The sequence below is a fragment of the Carassius gibelio genome, chromosome A11 (assembly GCF_023724105.1).
Source record: "Carassius gibelio isolate Cgi1373 ecotype wild population from Czech Republic chromosome A11, carGib1.2-hapl.c, whole genome shotgun sequence".
In the NCBI taxonomy this organism is placed as follows: Eukaryota; Metazoa; Chordata; class Actinopteri; order Cypriniformes; family Cyprinidae; genus Carassius; species Carassius gibelio.
Window position 1 is genome coordinate 13,122,250 of NC_068381.1, and position 20,919 is coordinate 13,143,168.

Consider the following 20,919-nt stretch of genomic DNA (forward strand, 5'->3'; position numbering starts at 1 on the left):
CTTTTTTTTTGTTCTTATGAAGAATTCTAATTTGTTGAGAGTGAATTGGTGGGTTTTTGTTAAACGTGAGCCAAAATCATCACAATTAAAAGAAACAAAGACTTAAACTACTTCAGTCTGTGTGCATTGCATTTATTTAATACATTAATTTCACAATTTGAGTTGAATTACTGAAATAAATAAACATTCTAATTTATTGAGATGCACCTGTATGTTCTGGCATTTATGTCTACTGTTGACTTCCAACCTTTTTCACATTTTTATAACTATCTGCATGTCTCATCCATGAGTATGCAGTGCTGGAGAGCAAGCATTTGGGAGTTTTGAGAAGCTGTATGGGCAAGAAAGCTATAGTGAGCCCCTTTATTAAAATATTTCAATTACAGTTAAGTAGAAATTAATTGTACTCAGATGTGCTTTTTGGCACTAAAACATGCCTGTACATTATAGTCAAACACATATTTGTATTTTTATTTGATGAACAGAAAGTTCAAAATAACAACATTTATTACTCATCTTACTTACCTTTTGGAATGTTCTTAAAATACTGCCTCCATGGGCAACTCACTGGGTTTTGGAGCAGAGTTTCTGATTATACTGACTCTATAAATGTGACTGTCGAGCACTGCTCTGATTTCCTTTATTTGTTTCTCTCTTTCTGTCTATTGGCCTTCTTTTATTTACAGCCAATTCTGTACTCCACTATTCTCTTCATTCATTCTTTCTATGCCATTTCTTGTTGCCTGAAGTCAACGATTCACTATCCACATCCTACTGTCAGTGTAAAAAGCTTTTCTACAAACTCGCACATTGCTGGTTTTAACACAAACAGGAAATGACCACAACCCATAGAGCCTAGGATGACACCACCTTCTCATTTTATATTATTCTGTAGAGTATTTTGAAATGATCCATACTGTGTAGACAGAGTGTGACTTCTTTACGCATGATTTGCAAACTCACACCTCCTCAAGCCAACTCTTACAGAGCTCTTTGGGTTTAGTCATTTTCCTCCAAAAAAAAGAAAAGCATGGCAAAAATCTGATTACTGAGCCAAAACCGGACTCAGATAATCACATATATCTCTACATTTTCCTCGTCTTGTAGAAGACACAAGTGCTTCTCTCACACTGAATAGACTTGCATAAATGTCCCCTCCTTACCTGACAAGCATTATACAGTAGCTGGTGCTCGAACTTCTTAATGCCAAGAATCTGTTGAAACATCTCATACAGCTGGTCCTTGCTGAGAATGAGCTCGGAGGCAGCGCTGGCTGTCATGCGCTGCTGGTGTTTGCGTGGGTCTTCCTCTCCCCTGTAGATGGTATCGAACTTGGCGATCCACGAGCTCAGGACCGTCTCCTTGCTCAAACCATCAATCTCTGGCAGGCTGCGGACACGTTTCTCGATGTGCTTCTTGAAGACCTCACGGGAGTCACTGGCGGAGCAGCCACCGCTTTGGACCATACGAGACACACGGTCGCTTTTAAGGAACACCTATGATCAAAGAAAAAGTTTGTTGCAGTAACAAATGTATTCTTAGTAAGATTGTATTCATTTGATCGAAAATGCAGTTTTATACATATAATAGTGGTGTAACAGGAAACGTATTAATGTCTAAAGAAAGGTATATGGGTCTTTCGTTATGCATGTGTATTGAACAAACATTGTTTTAAACACTGCATGAGCAGAACTTTATTGGAAACTTCCGGTTTAATACATTTTAACTTTTGATAAAATACAAAGTCTCGTTTTTCAAATTATGTACAATTTATCCAGGCAATTCAAACTATAAATGCTGTTTTGATTGCTATATAAACGCCTATATATATTTACCTCAGGCAAGTCAGTGTCCACAACTCATTAGTGCAATATAAATAAAGTCTAAAATTATAAATGTCTTTAGTCAAAAAAAGTGTTATTTTTGATAGGATAATTGTTAAATTATGAATTAATTTTACTTTTTCCATTTACTGACCAACAAACATTTGAGCATTATAATACACTTTATACCATGGTAATTGTTTATAAGTATACACATTTCAAGTAGGATTTAAAATGTTTCAGTAAACAGAAAGCTGAAAAACAGATATTATATTATATTATATTATATCAGAGGAAGGGATGAGCTCAGAGAATCAAGGCCAAGGCTGCTTCTATCAATTTCAAGCAATTTTTCTGGTTTAAAAAACATTGGCCACAGGTCAGCCAACTTGTTAAATGGCTATCAAGACACTTGAAAAATACTTTGTCCTATTAGACAAGATTTTCCCTGTGTCATAAAGTGCACAGTCCTGATTCATAACCAGACAAAAATGGGTACGAATCTGGCAGTGCACAATCTTTCTGACAATCTGCAGTAGGGTTTAAGGTTATATTTATTTAAGAATCTGTTCTTTCACTCTTTTTTTATTTTCTGTATTTTCTCACAATTCACCTCTCATATTTTGATCTCGGCCTACTGTATCTCTCTCCAGTGGACACCATTCCCTTATCATGCCTGGATAAGCAGGTGAGATGAGTTGACAGAGAGGGAACATCCAGCACATATTAAATAAGAGTATCAGGTTTTAATTGAATTGAAAACCTGACTTTAGCTTTGACTGAATACAAAGGCATTTCACCTATTAGTTTCACCTCAATAAATTACTGTACCCCCCCTTCTGAGAGCAATCTCCTTTTCACCCAAAACCCAAGCCTGTGTGGCAGGTTATTCCCACTTCACCTTTTCTAGGTCATAAAAGATAATATATCATCTTAAATACGATTAAAATATGTCACTTTGAGCTTACATATTTATAAGAGAGGAAGGTTTCACAAAATCCTTTGCAAGGACATAGTACCTTCAACATGTTCCTTCCTTCCTTCCTTTCCTTTATTTATTAAGCACTTTTACACAACTTGTCATTGAACAAAGTGCTGTACAAACACATAAGCAATCATAAAAACATACATCATTTACACCACATATAAATAATGAATTAAACCCCTCAGTTTGATAACCTACAAAGCAACTACTATACCCCATTTAATGCTAGAGCTAGAAGGTATTCTTCAAGCTTATGTTTAAAAACGTAAATGTACGTTCCAATCTAATAGAAAGGGGTAGGTCATTCCAGAGTTTAGGAGCTATCGCTACAAAAGCTTGATCTCCACTTCTCCGCTTTGTTCTTGGAGTCGTTAAAACCAGCTGGTCAGCTGACCTCAAGGACCATTTTGGTGCATATTTCTCAATAAGATTTGCCAGGTACAATGGAGCCATACCATGCAGTGATTTATGAACCCAATACTGGGGTAATATGGTCTCGCTTACGAGTACTCGTCAAAAGTCTCGCAGTGGCATTTTGAACAAGTTGTAAGCGTTTAATCAGTGACTTATTTATGCCGACGTAAACCGCATTGCAGTAATCTAGTCTTGTAAATATAAATGCATGAATGAGTTTTTCGAGATCACGAGTGGACAGAAATGGTTTCACTTTCGCTATTAATCTCAAATGATAGAAACAAGACTTAACAACAGAATAAACTTGTCTCTCAAACCTGAGATCACTGTCGAAAAGAACACCTAAATTCCGGACTAATGGCTTACAAAAGGGTGCTAAATCACCCAGATCATTAAGATTATTTGGAACTCCGAACCAGACGACTTCAGTTTTCTCTTCATTTAGTTTTAAAAAATTTAAAGATAACCATGATTTAATGTCATGTATACAATTTCGCAACAACTCTATTTGGTTCTTGCTGTTCTTTTTTAGAGGGAGATACATTTGCATATAATTTGCATATCAAATTTGCATATCGTGTTAAGCTGAAGTCACTTCAAACATTTAACAGATTGACTGCAACTGTGTCCTTATGTATTGCAGCGTTTCCACCAAAATTACCCGGAACATTTTTACCAGGAACGTTTTTTCCCAGGAACTTTTTCCCCCCAGACCTGTTGCTTTCTCCGTTTCCACTGCGGTGTAAAGTACCGGGAAGATTACGCAAATGACTGGTGACGTAGGTCCGCGCGCGTTTCTCAATACAAAGTACCGCTGATAAAAAAATAATAAAAAAAGTATGCTGATTTTGGACATGCATCATCGGTAGTTAGTTCAGACTTTGTGCATTCGACTGGGGAGTGTGATGTCTGCAACTACGCAAGTCTGGTAAATCTATAAACAGCAGCGTAATTATATATATAAATATATATATATATATATATATATATATATATATATATATATATATATATATATATATTATACTTGATAACTTCAGTCAGCTCGTCTTGGCTGCAATTTTCCCTACTGTATATTTACAATAAAACGAAATAGGATATCAAATACCACTGCCTCCTTTGGTTTTCATTTAAGCATAATAACAGCTGCAGAAATGTACTTAGTTCAGAGATATGCAGCCATTACAATGAAACAAAATATTATATAAATTTGCCTTTTTATTTTCATTTTAACATATAGATAAATTGAATACAGACCAAAGAAAACCTGTTAGATTTACCCCGCAGCTGAATTATATTTTATGTTTAACCACTAAAGACACATCAGAGCCAGCGGCACATATCAGAAGGTCTAGCTGAGTTGAGGCTGCTCTCTGCGGATACATGAGGACTGAGCTCCCGCTGATCGAGTGGAGCTCACCGTCTCTGAGATCGGTGAAACACATTTTTTAAATAGGCGCTGTCTTTATAAATAAACCACAGATTTGAGTTTTAAACAACTACATTCTCGCCTGAAATACTTTTAAAATTACATTTCATGACACAATAACAGTAATATTTGAAAATGTTGATCCTAATAAATGGTGGTTGAACTCAACCAATCAGAATGTTTAGCGCCAAAGTCCCGCCCCCGAAAGTTCCTGAACTTTAAAAAAGTACTACCTCACCAGCAGGGACTTTCTGAGGGGCATTTTTTTTACCCGGAACTTTATTTAGTTCCTGGTTCCTGCGGTGGAAACACACCAAGTACCAGGCCAAAGTCCCTAGTTCCTGGGTAAAGTTCCTGCGGTGGAAACGCGGCTTATTTAATATATGCACAGACATGGATTACTCTGTTCAGTGTTCATCAAATCAGCATAAAACAAACAGCTTAACATTTCTAAACAATCCACTTTACACTGCATTATATTAATGGGAGAGACAATGTCCCCAAAAGTTAAGTAATGGTACCTAGCTGAGCATTCAAAAGTACTTTTATTTGCAAAAGCATAATGTAGCTTAACCCTTTGGAATCTAATAACCCGTATACGCGTTATGAGGCATTTTCTCCTGATAACCCGAAAAAAATTTAAATTACACTTTCAGTTTTGATCATACAGATAAGAACAATACATCAATCGAATCAGTAAAGGGTCTACTTTTTTTGTTTTGTATACAGACAGTATAACAACAAAACTTTGGACAGGTGTGCTGTCCGCAGCCTTTGTCTGCGCTGATCTTCGTTTTATATTTATTTATGCGTGAAAGATTACTTTTAAATTATGAAAATCACCTTATATTGCTGCAAATATCAGACTGAATGTACTGGAGAATTCTAGTTTTAGTTCAATTTCTCTTGTGGATAAGAATTAATCTGTCTGCACCAGCACTCTGTTTCATTAAAAAAGGTCCTTGTCCTTTTATATCAAACAGAAAGACATTTAAACAGTGTATTTAATATCAACATAAACATGGTGTTCATCAAGGATCAGTAAGATTTTTATTTTTTGAAAGAAATTATGTTTTGCGTTCTATGCCATGATGAGCTAGTCTGAGATCCATTGCAAGTGCAAGTCCAGACTTTTTGCACCGATAAATAAAAAAGAGCCTAACCTCGTAGTAACTTTGGACAGCATTGATGAAGGCTTCATCGGCTACAATCTGAGTATCTCCACTCAGGAAGGCCTGGAAACGATCTTTAACTGTCTGAAGGTGTTGCTTGCTGATCTGAGAAGAGAAAACATCAAGAAGATCGAAATGTAAATATATTATTGCATTTTCAATTCATGTGACATAAAAAAAAAAAAAATCCAGATGTTAACATCATCTGTTCTAGCTTGGAACATCTTCATTCATATGAGTAAATGATGGATGTGGCAATGTAATTATTTGGTGACCAGGTGCTGGATTCACAAAAAAAGAAAATTTGAAAGTTTGTAAGAATGTTTTTCTTAAGAAGAAAACAGCATACGGTTATCTGCATGTTTTGCAGGTTTAACTAAACACTTGCTGATTAACATGCTTGCTTATCTTTGTTGATATACTGTACGAATATTTGGAGGTTGCCGTAATGTGAATTAAGAAGTTATTTGCAATGATTTTAAAGAATATTACTTTCAAGAATGTGAATTATTCTTGTTTTTTTTATCTTAAGAACAATCATATTTTTGGGATAACAATATACAGGTATTCTTAACTTTTTAAAGTAAGATAATAACAGTTAAGAATTTTATTTTTATTTTATTTTTAAGATTGTTTCGTGAATCCAGCTCCAGAATTACTCTGTAAATGTTCATTTTGTCTCATTCAGTAGAACCTGGAGTAAGTTTTCATTGTACTTTGACCTGAGATTGGTCTGAATTTCACTTAATGTTATAATCGACTTTTGATGAAGAGGTGAATGTGGCCTTTGAACCACAAAAATAAATAAATAATAAAAATCCTTGCTAATTCACATAATAGCAACAGACTTTTCCCCACTAAATATTAGACCTCTTGCTAATTTCAAATTGCAAAAACAGATCATATTTCAGCCAAGAGGCCACATAAAACATTTAGACTACTGAAAATGAGAGACACTGTCCATCTTGAAACACTTCTCATCCATCTGGATAGAGACTCGATTCGGAAGAAATATGAAACAAGCATCCAGATTACACTGATTGCCCACAGAGTGCTGCAGACACTAATGAGTTTTGCTCATATGGCTTTGAAACAATGCATTTTATGTTTGGAAGTTTGATTTTATAACAGTTAAGCCTTGTCTTATTTCCTTAATTATCATTGATGATAATCATAATGATCAAATATCTTATTATGTTCTGCTTGGCCGGTATTCATGTTCCATTTGCAACACTAAGGTGTTCTTCCCATCACTAATATTTACAACACACAATTTTTTAAGAGGCTGAGAGGAGACCGAATGTCTTGTCTCATGACAGAGTCAGGGAATTGATATTTATACAGTATATGGATGGATGGATGGATGGATTAATGGATTATTGACTATGGATTATTGAATCCACCTTGTTGATGAAATAAATGCGAATTATTTATAATATAACAAAAATAACATATTGACAATAGCCATAGGTGACTCATCGCTTAGTCCTTTGTAACAAAGGTTAGTTTGGCAGTTGGCCAGGTTACCTTGATGTAAGTGGCACCCAGAAAATAATATATAATATTAATCATTAAATAACATTTTTTTTAATATATATATATATATATATATATATATATATATATATATATATATATATATATATATATATATATATATATATAATGCACATCAACATTTTTTTATTGTCTTTGAAAGATGCTATGCAATGGCTTGCTTGAAGTTTCTTGCTCATGTTCTTGGTCTTTCTAAAATACAAACACGTGCACACTGTGAACTGCTAATCAGAGGTTCAAGGTAAACATGATTTCCTTTTAATTTTGCCATTGATTTAATTCAGTGATATGCTGCATTTAGTCAGTTTTCTTTTGTTTGTCACATCTGACTGGTAAACAGCAGCAGGCCTTTGATATGTTAGTGTGCCCACCTCCAGGGTCTCAAACCATATGGTCCCTGTTTTCAGCATGGAGATCAGTGTTTATGTGTTTGTTTGTGCTTATGTGAATGCTGGGTATCCTTTTAAAATCCCAGGTGTTCCTCCTCATCGATTGTGTTGCCATGGTCACTGAGTATACATGAACACACCCCTTACCCCATTATCCCCTCTCAGGTTATCCAACAGTATGACCTCATAACAATGAGAGGCAGCTGCATTATCTCCATTACTCCCGTGGTAACCGCAGGAGTGATTAGAGTAGATAGGTTGATGTAGAGCAATTAAAGTGTATCTTCTAAACACTCATCGTAATGTTCTCTCTATGTCACCATGACAATGTGTGCCAGTGTTGAGGCTCCTACACTGCTAACCTCATGAACGATAGCATACTAACCTATTACTCCTACTATCTGTGCCATGTATGGCAATAAGAGTAGTATGCAACATACTATTCCAAATTCAGCTGAAAGTATTCTGTGTATACTAACTGGATGTTAATAAACTAGCATGTTACTCCTGCTATTTGTGCCATATGCTGCATAATAAAGAGTAGAATCCCAGCATACTATTCCAAATACAGCTGAAGTTTATGTATTAGTAGGATATACTAGCCTAAGTATACAGTATGTACACTAATAGTATGCTAATATGCTAATTCTCTTTTTTTTCTGCCATACACTGTATGCTACTTGTATAAATATACGTTGGCTTAATTTACAATAGCACTCTAGAATATGACTCTTATTTATGCCATATAGCAGAAATAATATGAGAAAAAACGTACAAGATTTACTCTCACAGAAAAAAGGTACAAAGCTATCACTGGGGCAGTCAAAAAGTAAACTAATATGTACACTTTAGGTACTAATATGTCTAGCCAAGACAAAATGGTTGTATGCTATTCTGAATTTAGCTAACATATAGTGAAAGTGAAGTGAAGTGTGACCAAGTATGGTGACCCATACTCAGAATTTGTGCTCTGCATTTAACCCATCCAAGTGCACACACATAGTAGTTAACACACACCGTAAACACATATCCGGAACAGTGGGCAGCCATATTGCTGCGCCGCCTGGGAAGCAGTTGGGGGTTTGGTGCCTTGCTCAAGGGTCTCACTTAAGTCATGGTATTGAGGATGAAAGAGAGTGTTGTACATTCACTTCCCCCCAAATACAATCCCTGCTGAGACTCAAACCCGCAGCCTTCGGGTTACAAGTTCGACTCTCTAACCATTAGGCCACGACTGCATTAGGCCACAACTGCTATGTAAACAAGCAGTTTTTTTTTTTATTTACTAGCATATATTATGCACTATAACAGAAACAGAGTAGTATGCAATTTTGACATTGCTAAATCATCTGAAGTCAAACGGGTTTCATTTTTGGGTAAATTATCCCTTTAAATTCAGATTTAGTCACACTAAAGTCCCTTTAAAGTCAATTCACTTGATGGCCATCTTAGCACTCAAGCAGCTATTTTGGGCCAAGTATTAGAAATAGCAAAATCTCATAAACTGCTGAATGATATCATACATTTATGCTAAATATCTTACATTTCTTAAGCTAAATTAATACAAAAAATATATATTTCAGGCTGATTGAGCCAATGTGCATGTGCATCACTCTGCTGTTCCTAAAATATATATAACAGATAGCATTAAATCTGTTGATCTAATGCAATTTGTTTTCAACACCACAGCTGGCATAGCAAGCATGACGTCTTGAAAATCATATCAGTGTTGAAGATCAAAGGTGTGTAGTGTAATAAACAAACAGCCTGTCACTGGAGACTCATGTCGACTAATGTTGTTGGAATTAATGATTGAGAAGAATTTAATTGGAAACCTTTAATGAATCATTCACCTCTGCTCCACAATCCCTCATTCCTTCCTGTCAGTCATTTCCTCTTCTTTAATTATTTGGAAATGGCTAATTTCCGCCCTGTAAAGATTAAACTATCATATTGTTAAACTTCGAGTTATGGCTATTTTACTGCTGCTGGCACAGGCTGGTGCAGCTGGAGCGCCCAGACTGCAATAAATAGAGCTAATGACTCTCACGCCCTCCGTTCAGACACTTCCCTTTCTCTGTTCATCCGCTGTTATGTGAAACTCTTGGGTTGTATTAGTCTGTTAAAACATTACTTGCATCCCCAGTGCTTTCCTCCACTGGATTGGGGGTTGGGACATATGGGGGAGGGAGAAGATAAGCTTCTATGATTGAACAGACAACTAGAAAAAGTTCATGTACTAGGGATGAAAAAAAAATCACTAAGCTAGAGGTTAAAACAGACTCCTGTTGACTTCATTAGAGCTGACCTAAGCCCTGCACTCAAATAAGAGTGAGGTTTACACATTTAAATCGCATCCTCATCTATTTAGGAGAGTTTTTCAACATGGTCTGTATAAACTGTTGATCTTTACAGTGCATCCTCTCATTCAAGTGCCAGTCCTTGATATGACTTTTCTAGTGTGGATGCTGGAAACGCTCCTCCACAGAGGGCTGTTTTTCACAGAGCAGTGTCTCTGCTTCCCTTCACGCTCAACAGAGCGTTGCATCTGGTTTTGTTCGACAGTGAGAGTCAACATCCCATGTCCATGGCTTTTTTTTAGCTCTGTTTACCAGTGAGAGAGATGGAGACAATAATGAACAGAAGCGATAGAGAGAGAGAGAGAGAGAGAGAGAGCTCGTGGGGTAGAAGAAAGGCTTTCCAAATGTCACTCAGTCAGAATGCAAGAATGTATTGTTTGAGTTACTGTAGAGGGGGCTTCAAAATGATATAATTTCAAATATGTATAGCTGTGCAGACAGCGAAACATTTTAAAGAACATATAATATGATCTAAAATATACTGGATAAAGATCAATCAGCAAGTGTGAAGCAGCTACTTCAAATGGTTCAGTACTGTTGAAAGCAAACCACTTGTTGGTTTAGATACTGCAATTAATTATTTGAGTGCTTTAGTAAATCTTAACAGATCAACACATTTTTACTTCAAATGCTGTCATTGTTGTTTGAAGTCAACACGATATGTCATTCACAACCCATTTTACTTCACTAATAATACACGTTTTCAAGTAAAACTGAATATTCAATGAGAAAAAAAAAATTGTTGGACTTGATTTTTTTTACTAGAGTGGCAAGACTGTTAGAGGGAAGGAACCGAAAGATGCTGTTCACACAAAAAGGACATTTGTTTCAAAAACAGAGCAAATTATTACATTTTGGAAAATTACAGAGATATTACACAAAAACCTACAATAAAATAGAGTGAATTTAGAACAACTATGGGCCGTTGTTAGAGACGTGATGTGGAGCAGAGTAAATTCACTGTAAATTAAGGCTTCACAGCAGTGGCGTAGCCACGGGTGTGCCAGGGTGTGCTAGTGCCACCCAGAGTGGCAGGTGGCACACCTAAACATATATGCAGAATTATTTTTTATAGTCTCAAAAAAAATGTTTACTAAACTTGGGCTATTGTTGTTTACTTAGAAAATATATACATATTTTAAATCAAGCCTTTCACACTTAAGTTACAAATAGGGGTGCTCCGATCACGATCGGCCGATCGTTTATGCGCATCTTCTCATTTAACAACGGCTCTGTGTAGTAACAGCTGCTCTATGTGAAATCACGCACCTGATGGAATTAACCGCTGATTAGAGAACCGGCTTTACTGACGAGATGCGCATTAACGATCTGCTGATCGTGATCGGAGCACCCCTAGTTACAAATATTTTAACTGATCCCTTGTTTCCATGGCGACGCGTCATGATTGTCACGTGACACACCGCAGACACTAATAAATGTATCGGTATTCGTTTATTTAGTTTTTCATTTTTTATTAAAATATATACACAAACTTGCTTACCATGTCAAGTATCTGATATTCCGATTCTTCGTTTAAAACCCTTAATAAATTATCTTGATCTATAACGAGATGAGCGCTGCAGTTCAGAGTCCTGTCAGCCAGGTTTAACGCACAGCACTTCAATTCCCCAGTTTCTCCCGAAATACATTAAAGTAAGTGGCTGTTGAACTGGACGAAGAATAAATCAAACTTTATTGTTCTGCTATGTGTGTCTGATATATGAATAAAACATTTTACAAATTACATTTGATTAGATAGTTTTTGCTGCTTCCATTTACATCAGTGTGTATTTTACAAACTACCAATGTATTGTTTTACTAGTGATTATGTATATTTAAATGTATGAAACCTAAAATAAACATTATGTGGTTGAAAACACTGCACTACATTAATTGTGATATATGACAAGCGCTGAGCGCATCTCTGGCTCAGTGCAGCAACGCACGAAAGCTGTTTGAATCTAGCAGTTCTGTCTGTGATGCCACTGAACATTCTAAATCATACTCTCAGGGGCACAGAAATAAGAATCCAATATATGGTGCAATAATGCTAAAAATGTAATTTACATTTAAAATTATTTTTGGTAAAATATATCTGCCGACATTTGGACTGCCAACCAATCAGCAAACAGCAGCTGACTGTGACCCCAGCAGTCTATGATATAAACAGATCATTTTTGATTGCACATTGCTAGCTAGCAATATGTTGCAGAGCTCCTTTCTTTATTTTTTTAGCAAAAACCTCGGCTTGATGGACAGCCAGACACAAGGCCCAACGTTACACACCTGATGAGGATGTTTCTCCCTCCCCAGGCTCAACATCAACAGTGTTGCCAGATTGGAAATGTCCATGTATCGTACCAGAAGTTCAAAATTATAGTATTTGGAAGAAAATTACTACATTTAACAATTTTGACACGTGCTGCGAATTATCACTAGGAGTATGGTTGGACGGAAGCAGTGCGACAAAAATACTATCCCATAATTTTGCACAGTAGGCCTAATCTGACAATAAATGTGGCACACCCAGATTTTCAAATGCACACCCAGAGTCTCTTTTCTGGCTACACTACTGCTTCACAGGGTTCATGGCTTTTATAAAACAGTATGTGCTTAGACTACTCACTAAATCAAAATTTACTAAATTAATTTTTAAACAATTTCTTTGGTGCAGTAATTCTAGTAGAAGAATGGTTGCCAAGCAACACAGAGAAAAAAGGCGCGTTCCGATTGACAGGGTCCCTACGCAGTGCTCACTGCTCCGCTCAATTGGAACGCCCTCCAATGTCATCAAAGGAAGGCAATGATGGAGTCTTACATATTATAATATAACATAAATATTATTTATTTCAAATTTAAATACATATATAATATAAATTAATATAAAATAAATTTAGTCAAAATGTATAGGTTTAGACTGTCAATTGTGGTCTCATCTCTTGAGCTTTCTTTCCTACACGCAGCCCCAAAATTAACTCTCCTGAAGTAAAAAAGTGAAATAAATTTTTTTTACAGAGCCTCAGCTCTTTCTTCCTGGTTTTACTCAGTTTCACTCATTTATACAATACAATCTGCAAATGTAACCGCCATAACCATTCATAAATACTCTTATTTGTATAATAACAACATTTATTGCAACCCCTCTATTGAAGAGCCTTTAAAAACTCTAACGGCTCTGCTTTATCATTAATTCTGACTAGTGATGCGGTGTGCAACGACAGTTGGGTGATTTCCCCTCTCCACTTCCTGTGAATTGATGTATCGATGGTCCCTTATTACCTATTCCGTTCGCAGTGCCTTATGAACATGTTCGCTCACTTCGGAATGGAATCTTACTTAAGATGGTGGAATACCCTGTGAAGTCCACTTCGCAGTCCTCTTTCAGTCGAATGGAACGCACCTACAGTGGCACAGTAATACTGATGGAATGTCATCACAATGCGTAGATGCCTCATAAGTGACTGTTTCTATGGGCCGCTATATGTAAGCCGTTCGCCATTTCGTAATGGTGAACTTGACGCCAATTACCATAGTAATCACTGAATATTCAAAAGATGCCACAATCCTGCACAGAACAGCTCAATGGTTCTGTGAGAAACTACAGTATGATGAATGACGTCAAGTTGACCATTCCAAGATGGCGGCCGCATCTACGTGCCTGGAGCAGTTGAATGGGGCATCTATACATATCTATGGTGGTCACAGGTTTATAGAGTAATTTACAATGCCTTTCGAAGACAGCTTAACCAATCGCTATCTAAACTATCTGTTTTATAAATTATATTCAAAAACTATTGTGAGTAAAATATATTGACAAATTGTGCGCAATCAATGTTTTATTACCTGATATTGTGACTGGGTGTTAAAAGTGATTGGATTGTAATACAAAGCTTTTTTGTTGTTGTTTGAAAGCATATTTATTAAAAACTCGTTCCTAAAGCACATCTCTATGGAAGCCTGTTTCCCCATTAGAGAGAGAAATATATATATATATATATATATATATATATATATATATATATATATATATATAGTGTGACAAGCATTCCCGGAGGAATCAGCGTCGCCCTGGCAACCAACAGAAAGCACCTGCACATCCTCGTCACCGGCTGATCGGTCACAGCTGCTCCCCATCAGTCATTCTTAAGCAGAAACTCAATAGAACGTTCCATAGCAACCAATGCACCCATGCGCAGAGCTGCAGCTCCGCCATCTTGGACTGAACGCAACACAGCTGTCATAGAATTTAATGATACCGGTACCATTTCAAAAGCGGTTGAGGGAATTAAATAGTAGTTTATTGTTTTTAATATCTCTATAGCAGACATCCCATGTCTCTGAAATGTGAAACACAACTTGTTCAGATTTTTCGCTTTCATTTTCTTGCGTAAAATATATTTTTTAATATATATATATATATATATATATATATATATATATATATATATATATATATATATATATATATATATATATTATAGAATATAAATAATTATATTTTTTAATTTGTACATTTTAATAAACTTAAACTTATATAACTTTTTTTCTGTTTCATTTTCATAATTTATTTCACTTCAACAATAACCTAGCAAATGTCTTCTTTAAAACAAGACCAACCATACAGTAAGTCTATATTCCAAAGCATTCTTGAATTGCAACCATTTAAATCGCATATTTTCAGAGATATATGAACACCTGACCTGGCAAATGACCGCTTTATTAATTCATTGTTATCACTAAATTAACCCTTTAACTGTCACCCTTTTTCGCATAAACATGAAAATGACTATCCAAACTTAAAGACCATTTCGAGTCTTGACCCAATTTTAACCAAATACATAACGTTAGCAAACTGTTACTGCGGTCATGGGATAGCTTAAATTAACGTTACAGCACCTGTACTATGCTGCCCGCAGTTGCAATCAGCTTCCAGAAGAGATCAGATGTGTTAAAACACTATAGTCACATTTAAATCTAGACTCAAAACTCATCTGTTTAGCGGTGCATTTATTGAATGAGCACTGTGCAATGTCCGAATTGATTGCACTATATTTTCACTGTTTATTAGGGCTCAAGCCCGAAGGGGCGAAGAGCCCTATTGTTCTTCTAAGGATTATTCTTGTTATTATTAGGGCCCGAGCACCGAGGTGCGAGGACCCTCTTGTATCTGCTTTGTTTTTAGGGCCCGAGCACCGAAGGTGTGAGGACCCTATTGTATCTGCTTCGTTTATTATTATTATTAGGGCCCGAGCACCGAAGGTGTGAGGACCCTATTGTATCTGCTCTGTTTATTATTAGGGCCCGAGCCAATGGGCGCAGGGCCCTATTGTTCCCCTAAGGATTATTCTTATTATTTTTATTTTTTTTTTAACCTTCCGGGGGTTTTTGGGGGCCTTAACATACTCAAAAACTCTTGAAAATTGGCATACACATTGGAACCTGCGGCCATCAGGTCGCCGCAGAGACTGGAACCCGGGCGTGGCATAGGAGCTCTACAGCGCCCCCTGGAACACCGTCAGAAAATCCTGAACCATAGCTCACACATACTTGCATGTATTTATATGAAACTCAGTACACTTATAGATCTCATTGAGCCGAACAACTTTCACGCTCTATGTCATAGGCTCCGCCCAACAGGAAGTCAGCTATTCAGGGCTGTTTAAAAAAAGCATGCTCTGGAATTTGAAATACTCCTCTGAGGTTTTCCAGCCGTTCGCCACAAAACTTGGTGAACATGATCTCAAGACATTGAGGATGAAAAATTGCGAGGGGATTTTTGATATCTCGAATGGTTCGCCCGTGGTGAGGCGTTGAAATTAGGGCACAAAATTTGAAACAGGAAGTGCCTAATAACATCCGCATACATTTCCTGAGTTTCATCAAACTTCATCGGTTTGTTCATTGTAATATGTTACTCGCATATATGTAACTATAAGGTGTCAAAGTTACAGCGCCACCAACTGGCAGCAGGAAGTGTGTCATTTTCAAAATTCTTTTAATTCAGCGTCTTATTTTTACTCGATTTGCTTCAAACTTCATCAGAATAATGACAAAATACAGCTGATGTAAATCTGTTGTGGGTATACTGATATCTAATATAGTGTTGCCATGGCAACGTGTCAAACTTGAATATTCTGTAATGGTGATTTTGAGGCAGACAACAAGCTCAGATTTACATTAAACTCAGAACACATATCAGTATTAATGATATCTAGACAATGGCATAACCTTTTAAAGGACGTGATGGAGGCACTCTATAGCGCCACCTTTTGTCAAAAGTGGGGGGGTTAGTTTTAGCTACAGACACCAAACTTGGTACATAAATTGTTCTTATCAAGACGGACAATTTTCTAATTCACAGCTACGACCAACAGGAAGTCAGCTATTTTGATTTGAATATGTATTTTTGGCAAATTCGGCTGTGAATTAATGCATACTCCTCACAGGGGAAGTGCACTATACACACCAAACTTTGTCTACATGTTGAAAAAACATTGAGGAACTTAAATTGCGAATGGATTTTGGATAGCTTGAACGGTTTTGCCGTGGTGATTTTTTGAAATAACAGTAAAAAGGGAAACATTAATTGTCTGGTATTTTTAAATTGCAGCTTCCAAACATTTCAAAACCATTTTTCATTTAGAGAACATGCGATTCTGAGGAAATATGCATAGTTTCACGACTTTACAACACTGTAAGATTAAAATAAAATTATAAAACTGTCAGACATCTGATCTCACTCTCTGGCATTCTCTCTGTGTGAGGGAAGGGAGGGGGGGGGGGTGCTTGAGGACCTGCCTGACAGAGAGAGAGAGAGATAGGGAGAGAGAGAGAGAGAGTTAACATCTCTTTAATCACCAGAAAAAAAAACTGTAATTGTGTGTTGTTGATTTTTTCATCATTACAGCTTAAGAAATCTCTCTATCATTTTCTATCATTTTTAGGGACAAAAAAACCTAGTACAATTTGTAGGGCTCAGACAAAATGATTTTATATAATTAGGTTAAGAATTATGTAAATTGCAAAATAAAAAAAGATTTTAAAAATACATACACGATGACTTGTATATATTTTTTTATTCTGATAATAATTGTAAACTTATTTGATACTGACCTATGACAGCCATTCTGTGACATGACATGACATGACCTGAATTTACACAATCTTGCTGATTTAACAGTAAAACAGTTCAGCTCACAGATAAAGACTAAGCTGTAATGCAGGCAAACATATTTTACAAATGCTTATAGATCAATAAAATTGTTAAAAATGCTTTTTCACAAAGTACATAATAATAAGGCACGTTGATATTCTGATGACATTTTTTTCCAAGTACGTTTTACCAATTTCAAATCACATCAATCTTAATAAATACTATAGATCTGGTATTTCATGATTTATGAATGATATATATAATTGTCCTCGATGGCTGGAAGTGAAATACTCATATTCAGGAGTGCTGAATTTTTAAGCATGTCTTCTTGTCATGCATTGGTCATTGAGCTCATTGTAGCGATGCTTCAGGTGTTGAAATAGATTTGTTATAGATTATACAGGTTCACTGTTTGCAGAGTGTATACAGTATGTGTATGTGGTGCAGACGCAGTAGCGAGAGCATGTTATTGTTACGCAAAAACACATTAAAATAATGTGCGAGCATGAATCTCTCCGCTTGCATGCACATTTCCTTTACTTTGACAAAAAACGCGTCCTCTGATACATGCTGCTTTTGCTCGGAGAGCGTGCGCGCACTTAAAACTCGTTTCCTCTGCTCAAACTGTGTCCTGTGCACTCACAACTCTCTCTATGCTCATGCGCTAGATATTCATTCTTTTCACACCTTTCTACTTCTAACCTTTTCTGTTCACATCTTTTACCATGTGCAGTGTGAATGCTCTGATCCATTAACATGGGCTCTGAAAAAAAATATGCATTACAGATAGAGCTTGTGAACCTGGCCTTGCATAGGCATATGCACAGTCTGTCCTGTTCTCCTGCTCCATTTAGGAACGCTTCATTCGGACTGGTTCAGATAGCAACACCAAACGTGCAGTGTGTAATACCTATCATGGCCACCACCAGATGGAGCTATAGGATTACTTTTAAATAATTGTTTTAGAAACGTCTATAAAGCATTTAAATCATTTATAAAAATCTTTCAAAGTAAAACAATATGTATTTTAAAAAGCTAATGAATTTTACTGGTAATATAGTTTTATATAATAATTTCAGAAATGTTTATAGATCAATAAAAGTATTTTTAAAAATGGTTATAGATCATGAAAAGTGCGAATAAGCTCTCTTTGGTTTACATTAGTTAATGCATTAACTAACATGAACTAACAATGAACAATCTATTTTTCAGATAATTTATTAATCTTTTTTATGTTAGTTATTCCTATCATTAAAAATATTATTATTTATGTTTTTTCACAGTACATAAACTAATTTAAAAATAAAAATGTAATAAAAAAAATATTATTAATAATGTATTAAAATATTTTAACTAAGCTTTAATTAACATTTATATAAACACTTATATTGAAAGAGACTGAAATTGAAGTAATTTTTACTTTTAAAAACCACTTGTAAGACACAGTTAACAAATGCAGTGAGCAGATGAAAGGACAGAACAACAAAGATATATAGTGCCCCCTATTGGCAACAGGAAGTGTCATATTTTACACTGCGACAAACTACTCCTAGAAATTTTTTGACATTAATGTATTTTTCGTGGTCAGTCTATCTTGAGTTTTTGTTAAAGGTCGTGTCCATGGCGCCATGACAAAATTGATGTCTCGCCATAGGAAGAGAAGTTGTTGTAACTCAGGCATAAAATATTCGATCTTCCCCAAACTTCAAATGTTTTAATAAGAGTCTTGGCCTGAACACATCTGAAGGAAAATATTCCATTATAATGACAGCGCCACCTGCTGGCAAAAAGAAGATTGGCACATATAAATGACTTTGACATATTCCACTTATATTTACGACTTTAAATGCATATTTCTCGCCGTTCGCTTTTTTTACTAAAGCCGCTTGCTGGCGGTGAGCCCGGGTGCGAGGGCCCGATCATCGCTGCTTGCAGCTTTAATTAGGGCCCGAGCACCGAGGTGCGAGGACCCTCTTGTATCTGCTTTGTTTTTTATTAGGGCTCAAGCCTGGAGGGCGAGAGCCCTATTGTTTTCCTTAGGATTATTAGGGCTCAAGCCTGGAGGGCGAGAGCCCTATTGTTTTCCTTAGGATTATTTTTTATTATTATTATTATTATTATTTTTTTCTAACGTTACGGGGGCTTTTGGGGTCCTTAACATGCTCGAAAACTCTTGAAAATTGGCACACAGATTGGAACCTGCGGCCATTAGGGTCGGGCAGAGACTGATACACGGGCGTGGCACAGGGGCTCTACAGCGCCCCCTGGAATACTGAGGGCCATATATCACACATACTTGCACGTAGACACATGAAACTCGGTACACATGTAGATCTCATTAAACCAAACAACTTTCGTACTGCATGTCATAGGCTCCGCCCAACAGGAAGTTGGCTATTTAGGGTTTATTATTCATATTTTTGGTCAAAGTTGTGGGGGCTTTTGGGGTCCCTAACATACTCAAAAACTCTTGAAAATTTGCACACACTTTGGAATCTGTGCCCTTTAGGAGCCTGCAGAGGCTGGGACCCGGGCGTGGCACAGGGGCTCTACGGCGCCCCCTGGAACACAGTCATAAATGTTGATGTATAGCTCACACATACTTGCACATATTCATATGAAACTCAGTACACATATAGATCTCATTGTGCCAAACAATTTTCGTATTGCATGTCATTGGGCTCCGCCCAACAGGAAGTCAGCTATTTAGAGTTATGTAAAAAGCGCATGCTCTGGAATTTGATATACTTGTCATAGGTTTTTTACTCGTTTACCACCAAACTCGGTCAACATGATCTCAAGACATTGGGGATGAAAAATTGCCAGGGGATTTTTGATATCTCGAACGGTTTGCTCGTGGCGAGGCGTTGAAATTATGGCGAGAATTGAGAAACAGGAAGTGTCTAATACCATCCACATACATTTCCTGATTTCAATCAAACTTCATCAGATTATTCATTGTATGATGTCGATCACATATATGTGACTATTAGGAGTCAAAGTTATAGCGCCACCAACTGGCAGCAGGAAGTGTGTCATTTTCAATATGCTTGGAATTCAGCATCTTATTTTTACTCGATTTGCTTCAAACTTCATCAGAATAATGTTAAAACACAGCCGATATAAATCTGCTGGGGGGATATTGATATCTAAAAATATTGTTGCCGTGGCAACATGTCAAACTGGAATACTTCTCAGGTGATTTTGAGGCATATAACATGCTTAGAATTTCATCAAACTCAGAACACATATCAGTATTAGTGACAGCTAGACACTGGCAAAAGTTCATAAGAGGGTGTGGAAGAGGCACTCTATAGCGCCACCTTTTGTCAAAAGTGGGGGGGTTAGTTTTAGCTACAAACACCAAACTCAGTACAAAAAATGTTCTTTTTAAGACGGACAACTTTCTAATTCACAGTCATCAGCTACGACCAACAGGAAGTTGGCTATTTTGATTTGAATGTGGATTTTTTTTACATTTAGCTGTGAATTAATGCATACTGCTCAGAGGAGAGTAACACTATACACACCAAACTTTGTCTACATGTTGAAAAAACATTGAGGAACTTAAATTGTGAATGGGTTTTGGATAGCTTGGATGGTTTAGTGGTGGTGATTTTTTAAATGACAGTAAAAA

The 20,919-nt window shown here is 36.5% G+C and overlaps 1 protein-coding gene across 13 annotated transcripts in view; it reads right to left on the minus strand.

Annotated features, from left to right (window-relative positions):
- LOC128022392 (calcium-dependent secretion activator 1-like) overlaps positions 1-20,919 on the minus strand; it is a 200,348-nt gene that overhangs the window by 73,894 nt on the left and 105,535 nt on the right. For all 13 annotated transcript variants that reach the window (XM_052609906.1, XM_052609895.1, XM_052609894.1 and 10 more), the window contains exons 3-4: positions 5,815-5,928; positions 1,164-1,496 (exon numbers count right to left, since the gene is read on the minus strand). In XM_052609906.1, coding sequence (XP_052465866.1) covers positions 1,164-1,496; positions 5,815-5,928 — 447 coding nt within the window. The remainder of the gene's footprint in view (positions 1-1,163; positions 1,497-5,814; positions 5,929-20,919) is intronic.